This window comes from Lepisma saccharinum, chromosome 18, assembly GCF_977018435.1.
Source record: "Lepisma saccharinum chromosome 18, izLepSacc3.1, whole genome shotgun sequence".
Classification (NCBI taxonomy): Eukaryota; Metazoa; Arthropoda; class Insecta; order Zygentoma; family Lepismatidae; genus Lepisma; species Lepisma saccharinum.
In genome coordinates, this window is record NC_139246.1 from 26,783,050 (window position 1) to 26,806,536 (window position 23,487).

Consider the following 23,487-nt stretch of genomic DNA (forward strand, 5'->3'; position numbering starts at 1 on the left):
ATAAATAATAAAAAGAATATTGAGATGAAAATTGACTGTAACGAGAAAATTATAGAAGAATGTTGCTTATCATGTAAAATTCTTACTCCATGTATCCTGTGTTTAAATAATATATTCGTTTAAACGTCTCCATTGGAGGCATCCTGTCTGGTTTCGTTGTCTACAAAAAACCCTACCCTGTAGATAAGATAGCTGAGTTTCAAAATTAAGGTTTATGTACCTTTGCACCAAATGAAGGTAGCATAAATAAATGGCGACCAACGTGGGGCTAGAGAATTAGAACCAGACAGCGAAGAGAGAAAGAATAATTGAAAATGGAGGAAAAGGATAAAGATGGAAATGAGAATGGGAAAGCTACAATGATGGAAGACGGAGAAAAAAGGGAAACTTTCATTTGTTGCGGAGAGGAAGGAAACAAGGAAGAAATTATTTTCTGTGTCACATGTAAGGAAATGAAACATTGGGCGTGCGAAGGAATAAGAAAGGAGAAATACATATCAATAAGTAAAAGGGAAGAAGATTATACATGTAAGGAATGCAAGAAGGAAAAGCTAAAAGAAAAGCAGAAGAAGACAGAAGAAATAAACTTCATGGAAATGTTCCAAAAGCTGTCAATGCAGATAAATGAAAATAACAGAGAACTGAAGAAGATTGAAGAAAGTAATAGGAAGGCGGAAGAAAATAACAGAGAAGTAAAAGAAAAGTTGGAAGAAAATAACAGAGAAGTAAAAGAAAAGTTGGAAGAAAATAACAGAGAAGTAAAAGAAAAGTTAGAAGAAAATAACAAGGAAGTGAAAGAAAGGCTCGATGAAAATAGTAGAAAATTAGAAGAAGTAAGAAATGAAAGCAAGAAAATGTACGAGATAATAACCGAGACATGTGAAGAAAATAGAAGATCATTGGAAAAGAAGATAGAAGAAACAACACTGCTAATTGAAAACAAAAGCGTGGATATAAATAGGACGATCGAGGAAGAAGTTTCAAAACTTAGAGAGGAGAATATACATAGAACCAACAGTATGGAAAGAAAAATTGTTGAAAATAAATCGCAAATAGAAGCAGTATCTTCTAGAGTAGATGCAAATGAAAGCAAGATAGAAGAAGCAAAGGTCCTAATGGAAGATAGAAGCTGGGAAACACGCAATAGAATGGAAAAGGAAGTTCTAAAACTGAGAGAAGTAAGTACGCGGGAACTGCAAGAAGTTCAAGAAAAAACTAGCAGTATGGAGAAGGACATTGCGGAAAATCAAAATAAAATTAATGCAGCAGATAAGAAAGGAAAGGAATTAGACAGAAAATTAAATGGGGCAGTGTCAAAGATAGAGAAAACAGAAAAGAAAGTAGAAGAAGTGGAAAGAAAGTTAGGAAAGCTATTCATCAAAGAAGGAAACATAAATCCTAGGTTTCGAGAAAGTGAAGAAACGAAGGTTAAGAAAGAGCTGAGAGAAGAGAGTTCAAGCGATGAATCGACGACGGAGGAAGAAGAGAAGCATAAGAGATATAGAATAGCGGGAGGTCACAAGAAAAGGAAATGGAAGAATAGCGAAGATGGAAGTAATAATGAAAGGCTCTTAGACATATTGGAAAATGAATTCCCGAGAGACGAGAACTATAGGACTAGGATACCTAGGCCACAAGAATTGCAGCATCTTCCAAAATTCAATGGGAATATATCTGATAAATGTCCCAGAAAGTTTTTAAGGGAACTAACAACAAATGTCAGACTTATGAGGTTCCCCGAAGGAATGATTTTGAACGTCATAGAGACATGTTTTGAACAGTCGGCAGCAGGATAGTATCAACTAAATGAGCACAAATTTAGAAACTTTAAGGAGTTCAGCCGAAAATTCCTGAATTACTACTGCAGTGAAGACATAAAGGAAAGGCAGCTAGAAGCATTAAAAAGAAGATATGTAGATTGGTCAAAAGTCGACAGCCTGGAAGAACATACATGGGAGACCCTTAGAAGCTTCAAAAACCTAAAGGAAGGATGCAGTGAAGAGGAGTTGGTTAAACAAGTTGTCCAAACATTGCCATTAAGAATACAGAGAGCTATAGCAGCGGTTAAGATAAAAGCAGTTGATGATTTGATTGAATATCTAAGAACCGAAGATGTGCTAACAAAAACTCAGAATTCCTGGAACGATAAGGAAGGAAGATTCTATGGAAAGAGGCAACATTCAGAAGAAGAAGGGCGCTCAAAACCAAAGTTCCGGAGACAGGAATTTGATGTAAGAAGAATAGAAGTTAGAAACCAGAGACCAAGTGCAGAAAGAAGAGACGTAGGAAGAAACAATGGAAGATATGAAAGAAACATAGACTCTGTGGAAGAAAGAGAGAGAAACGATGATAGATATCGAGGAAATTGGAGAAACTTGAGAGGCCGAAATAATTTCCGAAGATACGGAAGAGGAGGAAATCAGCGATGGAGGAACATATATGAACAGAACGAAAGAGAATACCGAGTAAGTGTGCCCAATGAAGAAATGGAAAGAAGAAATGCACTTCCGGATGTAGAAAGAGACGAAGCCATAGAATTAGCCAGAAATTATTGTAATGACGCAAGAAGATTCCAAGAGGGAATTACAGCAGATGAAGATTCAAGGAATGCAGAAGAGAATAGAGGGTCAAACATGTAATGCTCTTGCAGCATCTCCCAGGTGTGAGAGCAAAAACAGAGAGAAATGTAAGGCAGGGAGAAATTGTAAATAGAAATGTACATAGTGAAAGAGAAAGTCTTGAGTTATATTTAATAGAAGAGCCGAATTTCAATTACCTGAAGCCAGGGAGAACTTTTTATGTAAAGGCAAAAATTATAGAATTAGAAGTAAAGTGCCTAATAGATTGTGGTAGTGTGGTAGAAGTAATGAGTTATGATTGTTGGAAACGGATAAAAGGAAAATATCCACAAGCTCGTTTAGATGCATCAGAAAGGGATAAAATAAGATTGGTCATGGCAGCAGGGAAAGAAGAATATAAAATACAGGGAACCGTCGGCGTAATGATGAACCTTCAAGGGTTAAATTTTCCTGTCAGATTCCTCGTAGTAAAAGGTCTAAGAAGTGATATGATATTAGGAATACCATTTTTGGAAAAATATGATGGTCATATTTATATCAAAGATAGAAGATTGAATCTAGAGTCATTGGAAGAAGAAAGACTAGGTGTTCCTATGGAAACTGTAAACAACGAAATGGAGAGAAAAGAATGCATTGGCAACCTCAATTTAATGTACGGACAGATGAAGGCAGTACCAAATGATATATGTGAAGAAATTGAAAGTGAAATAAATAACGAAAATAATGAATACACTGCATCTGTTGAAGAAATAAAGAATAAGGTTGATGAGTGCAAAGATATCTCCAAAGAAGAGAGGAAGCAATTACAAGAAGTTTTGTTAGAGCATAGGAATTTGTTTAGCCAAAAGCCAGGACTCACCAGAGGGTATTCCTACGAAATAGAAGTAGATACAGAAAGACCTATAGTATCTAAACAGTATCCGATACCTTTTGCGAAAAGAAAAGCTGTAGAAGAAGAACTTCAGAAATGGTTAAGATGGGAAATTATAGAAGATTCAAATAGCATACATGTAACCCCGATGCATGTAGTTGACAAACCCAATGGAGGAGTTAGACCAGTCTTAGATCTGAGAGAACTAAACAAACACGTATTACTTCCAAGAAACCAGGTGGATAGAATAGATGAGATGCTACACTCATTTGCAGGAAGCAGATACTTTACTTCTTTTGATTTGACACTGGGATACTTTCAAATTGAGATCGAGAAGAAGTCAAGAAAGTATACAGCATTCAGATATGGCTCAAGATTGTTTCTATTCAGAAGATTGCCATATGGTTTAAATTCATCTGTTTCGGCATTTATGACTGCGTTGAACAAGATATTTGGGATAGAAACTAAGCATTGGTTAGCCATATATGTAGATGACATGTGCATTCACAGTAAAGACTGGGATTCACATATAAGAAGAATAGATTGGGTATTGAACAAATTAGGAAATGCAGGATTAACCGTCAAACTGGAGAAATGCTCTTTTGTCAGAAAGGAAGTTAAGTTTTTAGGCCATGTTATATCCGGTGGAGAAATTAAGCTATGTACAGATAAGGATGAAGCGATAAGACTTTTCCCTAAGCCAATTACAAAGAAACAATTACAGAGATTTCTTGGAATGTGTAATTGGAGAAGCAAGTTCATTAGAGATTTTGCACAAAAGGCAAGACCATTGTATGAGCTATTAAAGAAAACTAACAAGTGGAATTGGGGAGAAGAAGAAGATAGAGCTTTCGGTGTACTGAAAATCGATCTCATATCATCGCCTGCCATAAGCCAACCGAATTTCGAAAAAACATTTTGCTTGGGAACCGATGCATCTAATATAGGACTAGGGGCGTATCTATTCCAGAAGGACAGCAATGGAGAAGACCAAGTCATCCAGTATGCCAGCCGTTCTCTTAAGACTTTTGAGAAATCCTATACTATAAGTGAACTCGAATGCCTAGCCATCCTATTTGGAATACAAAAGTTCTCAGCATACCTCAAAGGAAGGAGATTTAAGGTATTCAGCGATCACAAAAGCTTGGTCTGGCTAAATTCGGCAAAGCAGTGGAATCCTAGACTTACCAGATGGGCCCTGTTAATACAAGAATATAGCTTTGAAGTGATTGATATAAAGGGCAGGGATAATCAAATTGCCGATGCATTAAGCAGAGCTCCAATAAGACCCCAACAAGAACCAGAAGAGATAATCAAATTGTCCATAAATGCGATTGTGGAGGAAGAAATTAAGAATATAGTAAAAGAAGAATGGATAAAAGAGATGAAAGAAGATGAAGAACTTAGTACTATATTTAAAATATTGGAAGGAGAAACTATTGTTAGAGAAACGAAGATGAGAAAAGCCAGAATCAAAGGGAATTACAGAATTATAGAAGGCATGATTTTTAAAGTGAACATTGAAAATCCACACCAAGTAAGGTTATGTGTACCCAAAACAATGATCTATAAGATCTTAACAACAGTACATGAAGAGTCAGGACATTTTGGGACAGACAAAACTTTGAGGATGGCACGTCGTTTTTATTTTTGGAAGACTCTGAAAAAGGATGTTGTGGACCATGTTAGAAACTGCGTGGTATGCATACAGACTAAGCCATATAAATGGAAATTAAAAAAGGAAGAATTACACGTTATAGCTCGAAGGCCATTGGATTTAATATCCATAGACTTAATTGGACCACTGCCGAGATCAAGAGGATTCCAATACATCCTTACATGCGTGGACATAAGTAATAAATTTGTAATGTGTTACAACATAAGAAAAGCAACATCAAAAGAGATAGTTAAATGTTTCGAAGACGGTTTCACTAAACACTATGGAATTCCTAGAAAGGTGTTAACAGATAATGGTACACAGTTTGTTTCGGAGTATTTCATGGACTATATGCAATTCAAAGGAGTCAAAGTAATAAATGTAACGCGATACCACCCCAGCTCGAATCCCATAGAACGATACAATGGAGAAATAGTCAGACTGTTAAGAACATACTGCCACGATAACCATACACGATGGTCAACTGTTGTTAATAAAATAACTAAATTGTTAAATAACGCATTGTCAGAAGAAACAGGAAGAAGCCCTGCTGAATTATTTCTCGGATACACGGAGGAACCATATGTGTTTGAAGAATTGGAGTGGCCAGATATGATGGAGCAAAAGAGCGAAATGAAGAAAGTGATATTAGAGCTGTATAAAAAGAGAAATAGAAGAAAGACAAAGGAAGAGAAGAAGGTGAAGAAAATAGATATCAAGAAAGGAGGTTTGGTGTTTTGTAAAACACATCCGGTGAGCAAAGCTTCAGAGAAAGCTATCAAAAAGCTATTTTTCATATATGAAGGCCCATATGAAGTGATAAGTACTTTTAGAAATACAGTTCTTCTAAAGCACATAAAAACAGATGTAGAAAGGAGAGAGAATTTAGATAACATTAGAAGATATAATTGTACAGAAGAGAAGAAAGAAAGCGTCAAGAAGAAATAATAGACTTGTACATATATAATTTGAAAAAAATGTATCTGCATATATATATATATATATATATATATATATATTACGACAATTTTTTTTATGGCCAACGGGGGGAATATTGTGTTACGTACCCAATAGGACCAAGTAATGTGAATAGTTTGCCAAAGACGAATAGAGATGTCAGCACCAGGCGTGCAAGGTTAAGAATTGGCATAATATATGTGAATAACTGTATAAATAAGAACAAAGCAAATTGGAAAGATGAAAAACAATAGAATATATTATAAGAAGACAAAAAATAAATATGAAAGAAGTAAATTAATATATATATCTTATAAATCAAATCAATGATCACATGTAAGTTAATATGAAAATTAAGGAAGTCAAAGCACTGATACAAGTTTGTGTCTTTGAACAGATATTGCATCTGTTTGGTTGATTTACCATTCCCGTAGTGGAAATTTTGTTTACATCAGTGGCGAGCGCGTTCCGATCGACGCCCCACAGCACTTTTTGGTTGCGCAGTTTAACTGTAGCACCTACTTGGATGCGCATGTCAATCGGCTGCACCAAGTATACACTCTGTTGTACCTAGTTAGTGGTGGCGCGTTCCGATCGAAGCCCCAAGGGAGGATATTAGTATTATTCCCAAAGCTTGGAGGAAAAAGTTGGAAAAGGATAAAGGCATTCGTTAAATAGTCAAAACCTAAATTGAAATCCAGAGGGAAGTTTACAAAGAAGATAAGAAGGAAGTCCCGATCCAGAAGTTCCGATCCAGGCCGTCCATCAAGAAGGAAGTCCCGACCCAGAACGTCCATTAAGAGGGAAGTCCAGACCGCCCATTGAGAAGGAAGTCCCGATCCAGATCTGCCCACTACTAAGGAAGTACATATAGAAGAATATCCAAATAAAGAAAATAAATAATAAAAAGAATATTGAGATGAAAATTGACTGTAACGAGAAAATTATAGAAGAATGTTGCTTATCATGTAAAATTCTTACTCCATGTATCCTGTGTTTAAATAATATATTCGTTTAAACGTCTCCATTGGAAGGCATCCTGTCTGGTTTCGTTGTCTACAAAAAACCCTACCCTGTAGATAAGATAGCTGAGTTTCAAAATTAAGGTTTATGTACCTTTGCACCAAATGAAGGTAGCAGATATCACAATTAGATTTTAAGTAATTAATGTCCAATTATAAGTATACCTAATACATAGGTAAAAAATAGTCCCCCCTCTGATAAAATCTCAAATTGCACCCTGTTTAAATGTCTAGGAAAGATTTCATTTCACCTAGGAATGATATCGCGATGCGATGAGTCTAGAATTGTCACAGCCTCATCTCGTCTCCTGTGTGGTGAGGTCCTTCTCGTTCTTGTTTGTGCTTATTTTTCTTTCGGTTTCCACTCTGAAGTTATGAAAACTTATTCCAAATTCAAATCATTCTCAGATAGGCTAATCGGCACTCTATTTTTTAAAAAATATATATCTTAATATATAGGTTTAAGTATAGTTTTCCCAACACCCTCTTACAAATTCATGAAAAATATGGGTGAGGTACAGGAGTGCATTGTAAACCACTGCTTTAGAAATGTGTACCCCCCCTTACGCAAAGCAGCAATCGTCTGCAGCGTAATTGTCTGAGAGTCAATCTGATTCCATCGTTCCACACACACATTTTAAAGAATTTTCATGTCCTTAAAGAGGTTTCCAAGAACTTAGGTCAATGAACTAACTAGTAGCAAGCACAATGTAGTATAATAAGTTTAAAATTAAATGTTTTGAATTTCTGTGGTAAGGACTATAATGCTTAAAATTTATAAACAATAATACATTTTTTTATTGGGCGAATTGATAATAGGTAATTTTAACAGTAGCATCTTCCGTCTGCTGTCAAATTACCAAAAAGGGGTACAGGGGGTACAACTCGATTTAAGGATTTAGGGTGTACAGTATCCCCTTTCAAAAATTTGAGGGGTACAATGTACTCCTGTACCCCCCCCCCCCCGTTCCTGCGCCACTGTCTCCAACCACTCCATTTAATTTCATGATATGCAACTTTTCTTCATTATCATACGAAGTAACCTAATAAATAATTTCTGAATTGTTAATAGCAGTAATAATAATAATAATAATAATAATAGTTTCTGTGACTGACCCCCTTAGAAAAAATCCAGGGGGCGCCCTTGTGTGTGTGTGTGTGTGTGTTTGTGTATACAACACATGCTGCACCTCTCCCCCGCAAGAAAACGAAATCCGCCCATGAGCCACCCCATATCTTGCCACCCCCAAATTCCACCTACGATGGTTGTGCAACATAAATGTTAACAAATTATAAATAAGCCATTGCTCCTGATATAATTGTTACCGTGGATTACTGAAGAAGCAAGAATTCTAGGAATGAACTGAATTGTTTGTCAAAGACAATAACACGATATTCAGAAAACGTAACGAAATGGTTTCTTCTGTGTGCCAACTTATTCATGAATGAACGAAAAGGATTTCTCAATCTTTCCAATAATGGGAAACCCATTCATGTTTTCCTTATCATCCTCAAAATATTTAATAAAAAATAAACAACGCAATGGACACGCGTGTACACTATTGCTGATAAGAAAGCTTAAGATAATGATTTGCTCAAGAAGCAGTGTTATGCAAACTGAAACATCTCCACACACACACACACACACACAGAGAGACGGAGAGAGAGAGAGAAGGGGATGGGGATACTGTTAGTATGATTACTGTTAGAAGTAATACTAACGATGTTAAAGTTAAATAATAATGATATTAGATTGATATATCATTCTAGTGTCCATAACAATGTTTGTTTTACATTAATATACAGTGACTGTTGCATTAGGCCTATAAGAATTACCACATCTATACTCTATTGCTGTTTGTGGTCCAGTAACAAACACTGTAGCTAAAGCCATGAAAATAGTCCAGTCAAGGTCACGCTGCCCACGTATGTTGCCAATAAGCAACAATATCAACCGACGAAATCAACCGCATACGTACAAAGCGCGAAGTGTCAACTGAGCAACTTAGAAGAAGTGTGGCAACCCTGGAGGGCCAGGGAAGTGGATGAGGCAAGGGGAAGCTCTGACCTTGACTGGTCTATTTTCGTGGAGAGAGCAATAACCTCGTTCGCTGAACTTTTTCTACCCTCTCTGCAGTCGCGCGTGTTCGACGGTGCAACACCGACTCGTCTACTTCACTGTTTTGGTGTCAAGTAGTGTATTTGGTGTCTGCACCGTTTGCACTACTTTCTGGAGCGGTGTGGTGTTTGGTGTATGATCACGTGGTGCGTGCTAACTAATCAAATGAACATTTACAGCAGCAGACAGGCATTTGTTGAATCTTTTGAACTTTAACACCGTTATCTGTCTACTTGGTTGGACGTCATTATCTTGCACCAGCTTGACACCGGTATACACCTGCACTACACCTAGCGTAAAAAAGTGCAGCCAACTAAACGGAGCTACCAAAAGATCTACTTAAAATTGAAAATTTTTCCGAAGTTCCACTCTGCCATTCAAGATAATTAGGCTTACTGTTTGCACCACTGATCTAAGGCAATCGAAAAAGAATGTAACATAATCATATGACGTAATTCACCTGCAACTTCCGGTATTGAATCCGTGGACATTATGGTACCGGAAGCCGCTTTGCAAACAATGAAATGTCGCTGCATAAGATATCAGTGCTTGCAGTGCGTTGAACCCAACAATGAAATGACCTTGCCATGTAGTAATTTAGAACAAAGCTATGTATTTCATAAGCTGTAGATGTTCTGTTACTTTACCAAAATTATTCCTGCACAGAGTGTGTGTGTGTGAGAGAGAGGGGTATTTTTTAAAAATGTGTTGCTTGAAGTCTACTTGACGTACAGATAACTACTCGGTCGGTTGAATTGGTTTTAAGTCCACTTTATGCACAGTAAGGCTAATTGGGACTGTACCTACAGTTTAAAGTGCGTCCAGCGGTATCGAACCCGGGACCCCTTGATTACAATGCGACGACGCTACCACTGCGCCATCGGGGAGGCCCTAGATAACTACTCGGTACTGGACAAACAAAAGTGGATCCTAACAACCATGTGCCTCCACCGGGATCGACCGTGGCCCCTTGATTACAAGGCGACAGAGTTACCACTGCTCAGTGGCGGCGATTGGGTTCCAAAACCGAAGGGGGGCAAGGTCCCAAAAGTGGGGGGGGCAAAGACAATATATTTTTCTCTTTGTATACTAATCGTCGACACTGCCACTGTTGCATCGGTGGGGGGGGGGCTAGCAATATTACTTGGAGCAACAAACAATAATAGCTATAAAACGAAATTACCTCATATAGGAATTCATCACCATCTTTTGTTTTCCGACTCGGCCCGTCGTTAGGTAATAATATTCAGGTGAGCCCCTTCACTTTGTCTGGCGAGTTGGAAATATGACGTCACCACTGGCAGATTATGACGCATTTGAGAAATTTAATGTATACCCAGTTCAATTAACGTATTTTTCTTATTTATTTATTTATTTAACAAGAATTCCAAATACAGCGTTAGCCATTTTACATTAGAATGTGTAACAGTAGAAAGAAAACAAAAATAACAAAAAAATATAACAAACAAAAAAATTACATCCGATAAAGAGTATTAAATATTTTTGTACAATAGCCTTTTAAAACGTACCTGATTATCGAAAATGGCTATTTGATCTGTCAAATTGTTGAATTTGCTGGGTAGTCTGTACAGCAGGGAACGCTGGATAAGACATAACCTTGGCTTCTGAGAAGCAAGAAGTTGAGTGCTTCTTGTTTTGCGAAAAGGCACTAGAAAGTTAATTTCCCGAAGAAGGCGATCAGTTCTGATGGTACAATTTACTATTTTATGCAGGAATACATGGTCTTCCAGTTTATGTCTCTCGTGAGGTGGTTGGGTATTTAAAATATTCAGAAGAATAGTGGATGAAATTCTGTAACCAACGACGGCCAGGAAGAAATTTAGAACAGAATTTAGTCTATCTAAATTAGGGCATGCCATAAACCAGATCGGAGAACAGTATTCAATTTTGGGTGATACGAAAGATTTGTAAAAAATTCTGAGAGCAACGTACGCATGGAAGACTGCGGAGATGTGTTCTGAAAAGGAAAGGACACCCAGGTCCTTCTATGTTGCAACTCTTTGTACACAATTATTATTTATGAATTTTATAATTAAAAAGGTGTGTGATGTAATATGAGTTGAAATAACAAAGGTTTTAAAAAATCTTAACATCTCAACAAATACTAAACATTAAACACTCAGGTTCGTTACACGTTACGTCCTATCTCTGCACAAAGTGGACTTAATACAACAACAAATCAAATTATCAATGGTCTGACCCCACAGTGTGGCATAGACAAGAGAACATTTCCATTATTAGGGGCTTAATGACAAGCGCGCTGAAATCCCTAAAACTTGCACAATTTGAAAAATGTTAAAAAATATTCAAAATGTTCAATAGTACTTTATAATTATTAAGTTATTTACAAAAAGAAGTTAAAACAGGTAATGAAAAATCTAATTTTTTCCATTTTTGTTAATATATTTGAGAAAAAGTGTCCAGTATATACGAGACATATTATACTTTCCTATAATATACTTTCTTCGATAAATTGCAAATTTTGGTGCAAAAACAAAGGTCTTATCTCTATCCTGTGAGAAGTTATACACGTTTAAACATTGCACTACAAATTCTGGCGGCGGCCATATTGATGACGTCACATCTCCGAAGCCCGCAGCGGGATTCTTTGGGACTTTTTGTGGCAAATACAACTCAAGTACTACTAAATACTCCAGCAAGTTTCGTTTAATTTTTTAAATGTCCAGGTGAAACTCTAATATCACTGGACTAATCGTGGATTGTCTCTAGATTGCCCGGCTTGTTTGCGAGAAAGCAATATAAACTACAGAAAATTGTGGTACTTTTTAATGATTCCATAACAACAGTGATATTCTCCTGAGTGTATGAGCTCCGTACAAGTTCTATGCACTCAAGAAATCAATCACACTGCCTCTGTTTGGGCGATGACCCTCAAGTAATACATTCAAAAGAAGGGGAAGCAGACATCGTGAATGCACCCGACGCTAGAGTACATTGAATCCATTGTGGAAGACTTGAAGCGGATGGAGAGGTCACGGGACTGGCAACAGATTCCGACCAGCGTGGGAGAATCGACAGAGTACATTACCGCCGTTCGCCTCTTCCTGCTTATGCAAGGTTTAAAAGATAGCCGCCATCTTGGTGTTCTGGTTAGTGACCGATGTTCCTTCACGCAACGACCACTACACTGAACTGGGTGGTGTTGTGAACGAAGCGAGCGGAGAAAGTTGGCAGTCCTTGCTAGCTTCAGATACCATCTTCTCTGGACGTCGATCACTCAACTACATTCAACAGGTAGGTTAGGTTCTTTACAAGATTTCTCCTTATGTGTGTGCTTCTGAGTGATTACATTTCCATATTATCGCGTATATATCATATTAAAGAAACTGTAACTCAATGAGGAGACATCAACTTCATCAGTCGCTTGATCCAGTCTGTGTTTCATGATGCAGAGTTTAGGATCATGACACTATTAAGCCTTGTTTCTATATGAAAAACTCAATATGCTGACCAAGGCAGAAATTCATTTTATTATAAAACATAAATTTCTACCTTGGTCAGCATATTGAGTTTTTCATTTAGGAATCAGTGTGAAGTGTGAGTTATCTTTTCTTGTTGCATAATCCACTGCATTTTCTACGAAATTTTTGCAAGTACAGAGCATTCCCTGACATTCGCTACGAGACTCGGCGGCAAGCAGCCCGGCATCAGCGCTTGTCTTTCCCGGTGAACTGGTCCGCGACAGTCGCTAGAGTCGGATATTAAAATTACAGTTTTCATATTGTGTACTAACCTTGACTACAGAAGGTGTTGAAAATTATGTCCCTCTCCTGCAACACATTCCTGGCATCTCCCAAGGAAATTGGCATTTAAACGCGCAAGTTCGTCTACTGTAATTCTCCAGATTTCTCGTACAATACTCTCTATTAACTCACGGATGGTGTGCGGATTGTCTTTGTATACTTTATTTTTTAGATCTCCCCATTTTTTCACACTTTTATTCAGAACTGACCCTGTTACTCTAAACTTTTTTACGAGGTTTAATATAGTGGTCCTATGGAACGGGAACACCAGGAAATTTCGTTGCAAACGTCGTCGCACTTCTCCACAATTCCTCTTTCCGAAGTAACACTCGACAAGATAAATCCTTTTGTTGTAATGTAAACTTTTGTGGTGTCATATTAAGCCACAATCTTCAACACACGGACACGACACAACACAACTTCCGAGGGAGGATTATACTGGCGTCAGTCCGCAACGTCAACAGAAAGGGAAAGAGAGCGAAAAAAACAGACAGTAGCCTGCGACTGTCGCGGACCCGTTCACCGGGAAAGACAAGCGCTGATGCCGGGCCGCTTGCCGCTGAGTCTCGTAGCGAACGTCAGGGAATGCTCTGTATAAATTATATTTGCCGTTTCCATGTACATACACACACATTTCCTTATTCCTTTGTATCTTTTCTTTTAGAGGTGTAATGGGTGACCGTTTATTAAGACACACAAATGTTAACCTCCCATCCACGCAGTACACCCTTGACTGCATTTTGCAGACAAGCGAAAGTCTGGTGTCCCGACCCACGGCCAGTTTAACTCTCTGTGAAGCTTGTGTGCTGTCCAATTGCGTGTGTGACTGTCCGTTCATTTTTTCATTCTGTCACATTCGCTCTCATTTTCGCGGTTAGCCAAAAGTGGCCGAAAAGCGAATGAAAATAAACCAGATCAAACAATATTTTAATTATATCAATGTATCTTTGCATTTTTTCAATTTTACGCTTCCTTTATTTATTGTTTATGTATTATTTTTCATTATTTTTGTTATCGCCCGTGTTTCCCTTTTTATAGTGTTTCATAATATTTATAATTGCTTTTCGTTTCCTCTACTAAAGCTTGCATTTATATTTCCTACTGTTCCATGTTTCCATGACTTCTTGTCCGTTAATCCGGTAGAGGAACAATGCACAGTGGTTCGGATACCACTTCAAACTTTTGTGTTATTGTTTTAAGTGTACTGCATGCTCAGATAGGCTAATTCGTAGTGGAATCCAAACCACTGTATAATGTTCCTCTACCGGAGATCGAACCAGGTACCCCTTGATTCCCGCCACGCTCTCGGGTGAACCTAACCTTAGTTCTTACTTACTTTTTCGATTATGTGTAATATTTCATTTATTTTATAATTTTCCTTATCTTGTTGTCCTTTTCTTTAATTTTCTTTTAATAATCATTTTCCACGCATTTATATTTTCAAACTGAAAAATACAGTAAAACCGCGCTAATCCGGGCTAATGAGGAGATAGGTTGACCAGTTTAACGAAAGTGCGGATTAACTGAAATAACCTAAAAGAACAGTAGAAAGTGCATTAAACTCCGTTTATAGAATAGAATAGAATAGAATAGAATAGAATGGTCTTTATTTAAGCAGGCGTGTTTCGGCCTCATGGGCCGTTCTTACAACCAACCCTTGTCAAAGATACAATAAATGAATAAAAACAAAAAGAAAGAAAAAAAACACATAATGATCATGATAATACAATAAAGATAATATAAAGATTATACAATGATAAAATAATACATTGAATAGATTAGTATATATACTGTTGAGTAAAGATAAGTAATAAGTCTTCGGTAGTTCAATGTGTATGCCGAGGGGGGGGGGTAGGTTAGGTATGCATTATATGATGTATAAGTGCAGGTGCAATTGTTAACATATGAAGGTTAATTAAGTTGTTGGGACAATAGTAAGTTCTTCAACACGTTTACTATGGTGTATTTAAAGGGCATAGGCCTAAATACACTATCCAGTACAGTACAAAGTCTGCGGGAAACAGAATTTCATCAGTGGTTGACTGCCTCTTCTTTGGGAATTTCTCTTGTTCACTTCTAGCCACATTTAAAACCTTGCATTCTGTCTTTATTTTTTTTGGCCTGTCGGGATTAAGCGAAGTCCGACTTATCGGAGTCCGGATTAACGAGGTTTTACTGTATAACAAAACGTAGATTTTGAATCGGAAAAGTTAGACTCCTATATCCCGGATATCTCTGGTGTAAAGGTCGCGCATAGCGGAGGAGAAAGGGGAGGTGAAATCTTGTAGGCAGAGCGAAGCAGTACACGCTGCGTCGAAGGCTGGTAACTGCAGTCGCTTTTCCCTCCATGCAATCCCATTCCCTTACACGTGTTCATTGCTGGAACGGTGTCGTCTCACTACTTGCGCAGAGACATGTTTTCGTTCGCTTGCCCCACAGATGACCGGACAAGAGTATGGAATGTTTTTGCAAATAGGAGATGCCTCGTGAATTTCAAATTCCCATAACGTGAGATATCAATTGTAAAGTGGTAAGTGTTGTGAAACTTAAGATTCCCTAAGTATCGAAATACATTACATCATTTTTTCCTTCCAGGGTTTTTATTAAAATCAACTCACCCAGTCATCCACACACGTATTTGGTCGTTCTCTGATTCAAGATGTCGGAAAACCAGGATCTGCTCAATCTCGACCCGGAAGACATCGTCATTTCGGGAATTTCGGGACGCTTTCCTGGATGCGATGACGTGTATGAGCTACGGGACAAGCTTTTCGAAAAGGTGGACCTCACGGACGAAAGATACAGGCACTGGAAGACATGTAAGTTTCCAATTGAGAGATGTTGTGTTGAGTATAAGGTTACTTACCACATTTACGGAGCATGGAATATGAATTTTTAGAACATTAATGTGAAAGAGTGAAGTATAATGACTTTCAACCGTTCCTCTGCCCACCTGTTGTAACTTAATTGCTATTTTGTCCTGTAAAAATCCAAGAACTGTCAAACTATGAACTTTTAAATTAAGACACTGTATCAGTCTTTATTCTCTAACAGAAATAAACTATCCAAATGACAAAAAAGGAACGTGTTCATTTTGAAACTAGCGTAAATTGTTAATTATGAAAGAAGAGTAAATTGTTAACTTTTAAAGAAGAAATTGTTCATTTTTAAAGAAGAAGAAATTGTTCATTTCGAAAGAAGAGTAAATTGTTCATTCTAAAAGAAGATTAAATTGTTAATTTTGAAGGAAGAAGAACTTGCTCATTTTGAAAGTAGCATAAATTGTTAATTTTGAAAGAAGAAGAAATTGTTCACTTTGAAAGTAGCGTAAATTGTTAATTTTGAAAGAATAAGAAATTGTTTATTTGAGAGAACAGTAAATCGTTAATTGTGAAAGAAGGAGTAAATTGTTCATTTTGAAAGAAGAATAAATTGTTCATTTTGAAAGAAGAATAAATTGTTCATTTTGAAAGAAGAAGAAATTGTTCATTTCGAAAGAAGATGAAAATGTTCGATTCTTTCTGAGACACGAAATCAAATAGGAAATTTATGTTAAGCACCATTTAACACCATAGAATTTAAAGTACAAGATAATTTTTGAAAATAATAATCATTAATAACATTTTAAGATAAGTATAATACATTTACTTAAGTACTTATCATTATCAGCAGAGATCTTATAGCAAAAAGATAAAAATATAATTGAAAAAAAATCGAACTTTAGGCAACGATTAAAAAGGAAGGACTCTCCCGACTAAATCAAGACATCTAGTGACTACTCTATTCAGATGCCTCAAATTATTGCGACAGCTAATCACATGAAAAGAAATATCTGCATGCACGAATATAATTAAGATATTATTCGAATTGTTCCAATTTTAAAACAAAATGTAAGATAATGTAGTTTTATATATCCTTTGGGCAAACTTATTTTAAACATAGAAGCAAAAAAATAATTTGCACTGGATTACAGCAGTGGGATGATACTGTTGGCAAGAAACCGAATTACTTCTGCAGTCAAAATTTGTTTCAGTTTGCTTTATGCAGAGATAAGCTAATCAAGACTGGACCTACAGTTTAAAGTCGGATTAAAACCTTAATATGCCTCCATCGAGGCTCGAATCCGTGACCCGTTGATTACAAGGCGAAAAACGTTACCACCGCAAAATCTTTATCGCTACACTAAATTCATTGTCTCTCTTCATATGATCATTTGGCTGTTGAAATCTAGAATCTTTCGTTATGGGAGAGGAGGGGGTCGAATCACCTAGGCGCTACGAAGGGTTACATACAACCTTGATGTTGATTTTGTGGTGGCATTTTAGACCAGAAAATATGGCTGAAAATAAGGTCGTGTCCAAAAGGTGCAAGAGCGTATTGAAGCTCGAGAATGGTCTCGCAGTGCGGTCTTGAAGTCGTGGACTGGATGTGAAAATCTTGACTTCGACTGCAGCGCCAAATACGATCAGTAGATAAAAATAAGAACATATTGTTTTTTCCCGTTTTAAACACTTGTTTTTCACCATAGACATCACAAAGCATTTTCAAATGTTCTTGTACATACATTTCCACACGTTAGAAGAACTTCTAGCTTTCTACTGCCGTGATTTCAAACAAATGAACGAGTTCACAAGTCACGTGATCAAGCCTGCAACGATCCGTGCTCCGAGCTGTGGTCTCTATTGCCCGTGTACTGCACTAGGTAACGTCACTTCCGTCAAGACTACACTTGAAATCTGCTCTTTGTACCTTTCGGACACAATCTGACTATTTTTCAATGAGCAATAACTCATTCCTAAAATTGATTCCAGCTCATCCTGAGATTCCCCAAAGGACCGGCCAGATCAAAAGCCTCCATCTCTTCGACGCCGAATTTTTCGACGTTGGCCCGAAAGAGGCAGACGTGATGGACCCTCAGACAAGACTCGCTCTGGAAACTTCATTTGAGGCTTTGGTGGACGCTGGTAAGTGAGCTCCCCAGTGTAAATAAAGGTTGACTCAAAAAGTCTGGAAATTTTGAAACTAATGTTTAGATGTTTAGAGAAGAGAATAAATACAGTTGCAAATAATAATAATAATAATAATAACAATAATAACAACACATGCCCCATAGGCCTTCACGTCACGTTGCAATGTGCAGGCATAGGCGTGCGCACGGGGGGAGGGCAGTTGTTCCTCCTATTACTCTCACTTAGAAATTTAGTGTAGAAATCTTATTACCGTTATTGAACAATATTATTATCTTGAAACAAAAGAAGTATTTTCAAGCCGTCGAAATTTCCCAGCAACTACGGCGGGTTTATTTCCTATATAGGATTGGACTATGTCACTTCGTTCTCCAGCAAATTACTTATTATTAAGAATCACGTCTTTTATTCGTTAAACTAGTTGTGTTACATCTATGTAACCTCAGAATAAATTGGTCACATATTGGAAATGAATAAGTTATGTGCAGTTGTTTTGTATCTGCTCTACTAACTCATGATTATATGTAAATTAGTCTGAACCACAGAGAAGAAAAATAAAGAGGGAGGGGAACAGTGAACTTTTGTGCCACGGACGCTGGAATTCCTCTAATAGAGTGATTTTCGATGGGTACAGACACACACTATATACGCCCTTGTTTAGTACCCATCAAAACAATAAGGCAGTGAGGTGGAATGACTTCGACTGAACTTTCATGAAGGCTTCTGCCCCCTTAACCAGAAGGCCTGCGCACACCTATATGTGCAGGGGGTGTATTTACCTTTTAATACCTTAGATACACACGCAATAATACTAGTACATGTAAGTTTCAAACTGTCCCCAATTTGCATAAATTTAAACAAAATATATACGTAAATGCATAGCCATATACGAAATGGTTCAAAAGCACTGACTGTATAAAAATGAAAAAAAGCGAACTTGAATTTCATTATCACTAATAAATGAAACTACAAAAAATGAAAATGACATTGGTTCAAAAATTATAATTCAAGGGTTCGGGTGTAAAACATGGTAAGTGATATTTTGGTCTATTCTGAGTTCATTAAGAAAATGGGTTATTAGAAGCTATACCGTAGATAAATTGTTTTCATGTTGTGTATTCCAATTTCAGAAGGCTTCACTGAGTCCAATGCAAATTGTATGACATGGCAAATTTTACTCTGTAACTAAAAAATGACCAAATTGTCACCATGTTTTACACCCTAGTCCTTAAATTATATTTATTTATGTAAGTAGATGTGTTGTTAGAAAGAGAAGTAAATACTTAAAACTTATATGATTGGTTTTATTTACCTTTAATATCAATTGCGATATTTTCTGGGAGCCGATTATACATATAATGATTATATGTCAAATGGCCTATTTATTTGGGTCTGGTCAACCCGTTGTATATGTTTATGTAGCAAGTCAAATTATTGGTTATTTATTCGTGGTTTTCTTTGTAATGCAAAATCATCCCTTTCTTTCAGGAATAAACCCATGGACCATCAGGAAGTCGAACACAGGAGTCTACATAGGCTGCTGCGAGAACGAAGCCCAGTACTACTTCACCACCCTGGACGAGGATAGGAGCCAGAAGTACCTCATAAAGGCCTGCAGTAGAAATATGATAGCCAACCGAGTGTCATATTTCTATGACCTTGTGGGTAAGTGTCGAACTTACCTCAGTACCGAAGCATATTATTCGAATTCTATGCAAGTCATATTTGTGTCATTCCCATTATACCAACATCATTGGCTCTTGAATAACCCCATCCCTTTCCCACGCTCCTGCTCTGCTGCTCATTGACCTTGAGGTGCAGTGTGACCTCGGGAAGACGCACCGCACTGCCCAGAGCGCTTGCTTGCCTACACAAGCGCACGCGAGTTGCCCAGACCTGAAGTGCACAGTGTACAAATTTAGTGTCCTACAGAACAGCCTGTAATTGACATAGAGGAATATACTTTGTTGTAGGTGATTCAAAGTTTATTTTGTCAGGTATTGAATAAGATGGTACACCATCACATTGGGCCTTCGACGTGAGAGATGTCCTGGACAGTACATTTCCAGCACGTTGGATTGGAAGGGATGGTCCAATTTCCTGGCCTCCTAGATCCCCTGACATTAAACTCCTGGACTTGTTTTTCTTGGGCTATGTCAAAGACACAGTGTACAGCACTCCTGTCACTGATCTTGATGATTTGAAGGCCAGAATAAAAGCTGCCATTGCCACAGATGACAGGGATATGCTAGAGAGGGTATGGGCAGAGTTGGAATTTCGATTAGATGTCGTACGCGCCACTACAGGTGCGCATGTTGAAGTAGACTAATACACAATAAAACTCCATGCGCTGGTAAATCAAATTGGGCATGATATGTTTCTTTATGTCAATTGCAAGTTGTGCTGTATGACATCAAACTTGTAAAGTACCATTAGGGACACCCTGTACAGTGCCTTCGATTGGTGATTGTGCCGCTATAGTGCGGCCCGTGTATCGGTTGGAATCAGACCGCTTGCCGGCGAAATTGGATGCGCAGAGCTCATTTCGCAACCTTCAATGCCGAGGTTTCCTCATCTTTCTCATCGATAAGCACGCTGCGTAAGACAGCAATAGAGATAACTAACCCATACCAACAACATATCGAAAACAGACCCATGCCGTTGTACGAGGTTGAAATGAACTCCATTTTGTTCATTGCCCTGAAACATGTTTGTCAAGAAAAGACAGCGATTTTAGATCAAAAATCCAGGTGGCCTGCGGCAAAAATGTCGTCAATACTTGCATGAGGCCTGTATCAGCAATATCTAGCCGCGTCTTATGCAAGATCTCGTTCTTGCCATCTTCGATTTCTGTGACGTTGTTTACAGTGTTAATTAACGAAAAAGAATGCTAAAACTGTACAAAAAGTACAGAATTCCTGCATACGTTTTGCATTTAGCTGTCTTACTTAAATGATCTTAATTGGCTGAATATGACACGACGCAGAAAACTACATCTGGCCTGCACAATAGTTAAAATTCTGCAAATAAAAACACCGACATACGACTTATACGACAGACTCCAATTTAGACACGACATGCACAGCTACGCGACTCGACACTCTATGAAACTTCATCTGGACAGATTTTCAAAATCTATATTCCTGTCATCCTTCAAAACTGCTTCTGCATATTGTTGGAATGCGCTACCACCAGATGGTACCTCGTGTGCGACATACAATAGCTTTAAAACGGAAGTGACAAAAATACTTCTAGATGAGCAGGGACAGAGCCTCAGTACACAAGACTATACCGCGTTTGTTACAACCTGTCCCGGTTCCCGCGCTAGCTGATCGCTGGCTTTTCTCCGTGCTGGGGAAAGTCAAAGCCAGGCAGCCAATTAAAATACGCACCGTGGCAACAGCGTCTACGTAAGCACCTCTCTTCTGGCTTCCATTCGCTCCTCGCTGCCCAGCAGACGACTTTTTTCTCGTTTCTCATTGGCACCGAAACTGTCGAGCGATCCGTAGCGCGGGAAACGGGACAGGTTCTAACAAACGCGGTATAGATTCAGCATGCTTACGTTGAGATCAAAACCAAAAAATGAGCAGATTTGAACCCGAGAAGAACATTTTGATGTGTGTGAATGAGTAAATTTGTCTGTATCTTTTTATAGTGTTAATTACTGAAATATTTAGGAGCGATAGATGTAATTGAATTCTTATGTTATAGTAGCTAGTAATTGTATTTCGTTTGTTATATTGTACTAGATTTTGCGGGTTAAGTGGTAGAGCAGCCACAGGCTGAACTTCGCCCATGAATAAAGAATTTCTAATTTCTAATCTGATAGTTGCACAATGGTGACATCATAGGGTTAAGTGCTAGAGCAGGAACAGGCTGAACTTCGCCCATGAATAAAGAATTTCTAATTTCTAATCTGAAAGTTGCACATTGGTGACAACATAGGGTTAAATGCTAGAGCAGGCACAGGCTGAACTTCGCCCATGAATAAAGAAATTCTAATTTCTAATCTGAAAGTTGCACAACGGTGACAACATAGGGTTAAGTGCTAGAGCTGGCACAGGCTGAACTTCGCCCATGAATAAAGAATTTGTAGACTGACCCTGTGGCTCAGTGGTTAGCATATCGCGCTGCGACGCCAGGGGTCCCGGGTTCGAATCCCGCTCGGGCATGGTTGTTTGTGAATGTCCATTCATCAATTTCATCATTTCATCACTCATCCCCATCTTCACAAATTAGCCAAGAGGCACAAAACGCGAATTAAAATAATAATCAATCAATCAATCAATAAAGAATTTCTAATTTCTAATCTTATAGTTGCACAATGGTGACAACATAGGTAACCCATCATGATGCAATTTTCCTCATGTTGAAGTTGTTCTCACTGACACATCCCAACCTCCTCGAGAAATGCACGTGCCACTTGTTCATAGGCTGGTAACGTTTACTGTGTCCCGGGAATCTCTTGAGCAAGCAAACGAAAACAAGTCTCTGCGGAAGTGGTGACTCGAGACGGATACACCAATGAACTCGTGAGAGTAAACGGGAATGCGTGGAAGGGTAAAAGCGACTGCTGCTACGAGCTGTTTGCAGCAGCGTGTACTGCTTCGCTCCGCACTCTCGCTTTCTCCCCTTATCTTCGTTATGCCCAGCCTTGCTCCAGAGATTCCCGGGATAGAGTATAAATATACACTAAAATTACAAATATCGCTTTGAGAAACTTCTTATAGTCTTTCTTAGAATTCCAGAACCTCTGGAAACTAAAGAACTTGCCTTTACTAACTGCGCTTCCATTGCAGGCCCCAGCTACATCGTGGACACGGCCTGCTCCTCGTGCCAATTCGCCATCGAGCAGGCCTACAGGGCCATCAAGAACGGCACCATCGACTCTGCCCTGGTGGGGGGCATCAACATGTGCCTCCATCCAGCCACGTCCCTCCACTTCTACAGGCTGGGGGTCCTCAGTTTGAACGGCATCTGCAGGCCTTTCGATAGAGACGGTAAGTGAACAACAACTTGGAGGGGGCAAGGCGAGGTACTTCCCCCTCCCCACAAATTTAATTTTATGAAAATTTACATGTTATTTGTACTTTTGTAAACCTCCTGGAACCTGAGTATCAAAGTAACGAATAACTTTCATGATTTTGCAAATGTAACAGTTATTTAACAAAATAGTCGTGAATGATATTTTTATGGGCTTAGAAACCTTTTGAATCTACCCCTCAAAATTAAGCTCCAAGTTCGTTCGTATGATTGTCAGCGTTAGTGTATAACACTTATTTGTTTGTAGTAAATTTAACAGGAACTAGTTACGTCTTGTAACAAATAACTGAAAACCAGTTGCTTTTTCCAGGTAGCATGTACAAAGAGTAAAGCAAAAAAAATTCAAAGCAAAATTACGTCATGCAAGACACTGTCTCGTAATAAACGTGTATAAAGAATACATTTTATATTTATTTTTAAGGAAATATATGAAATAATCACTTTAATAATTGTAGGTTTTAATAACCCTACCTTTTTTATTAGGGAA

General features: G+C 38.1%; 2 protein-coding genes across 2 annotated transcripts in view; one reads left to right on the plus strand and one right to left on the minus strand.

Annotated features, from left to right (window-relative positions):
* The window catches only part of LOC146002488 (brachyurin-like), a 156,740-nt gene that overhangs the window by 15,799 nt on the left and 117,454 nt on the right, over positions 1-23,487 (minus strand). The window lies entirely within an intron of this gene.
* Positions 22,806-23,487, plus strand: part of LOC146001930 (fatty acid synthase-like) — an 82,112-nt gene continuing 81,430 nt past the window's right edge. The window contains exon 1 of the mRNA XM_083139650.1: positions 22,806-22,957. Coding sequence (XP_082995776.1) covers positions 22,870-22,957 — 88 coding nt within the window. The 5' untranslated portion in view covers positions 22,806-22,869. The remainder of the gene's footprint in view (positions 22,958-23,487) is intronic.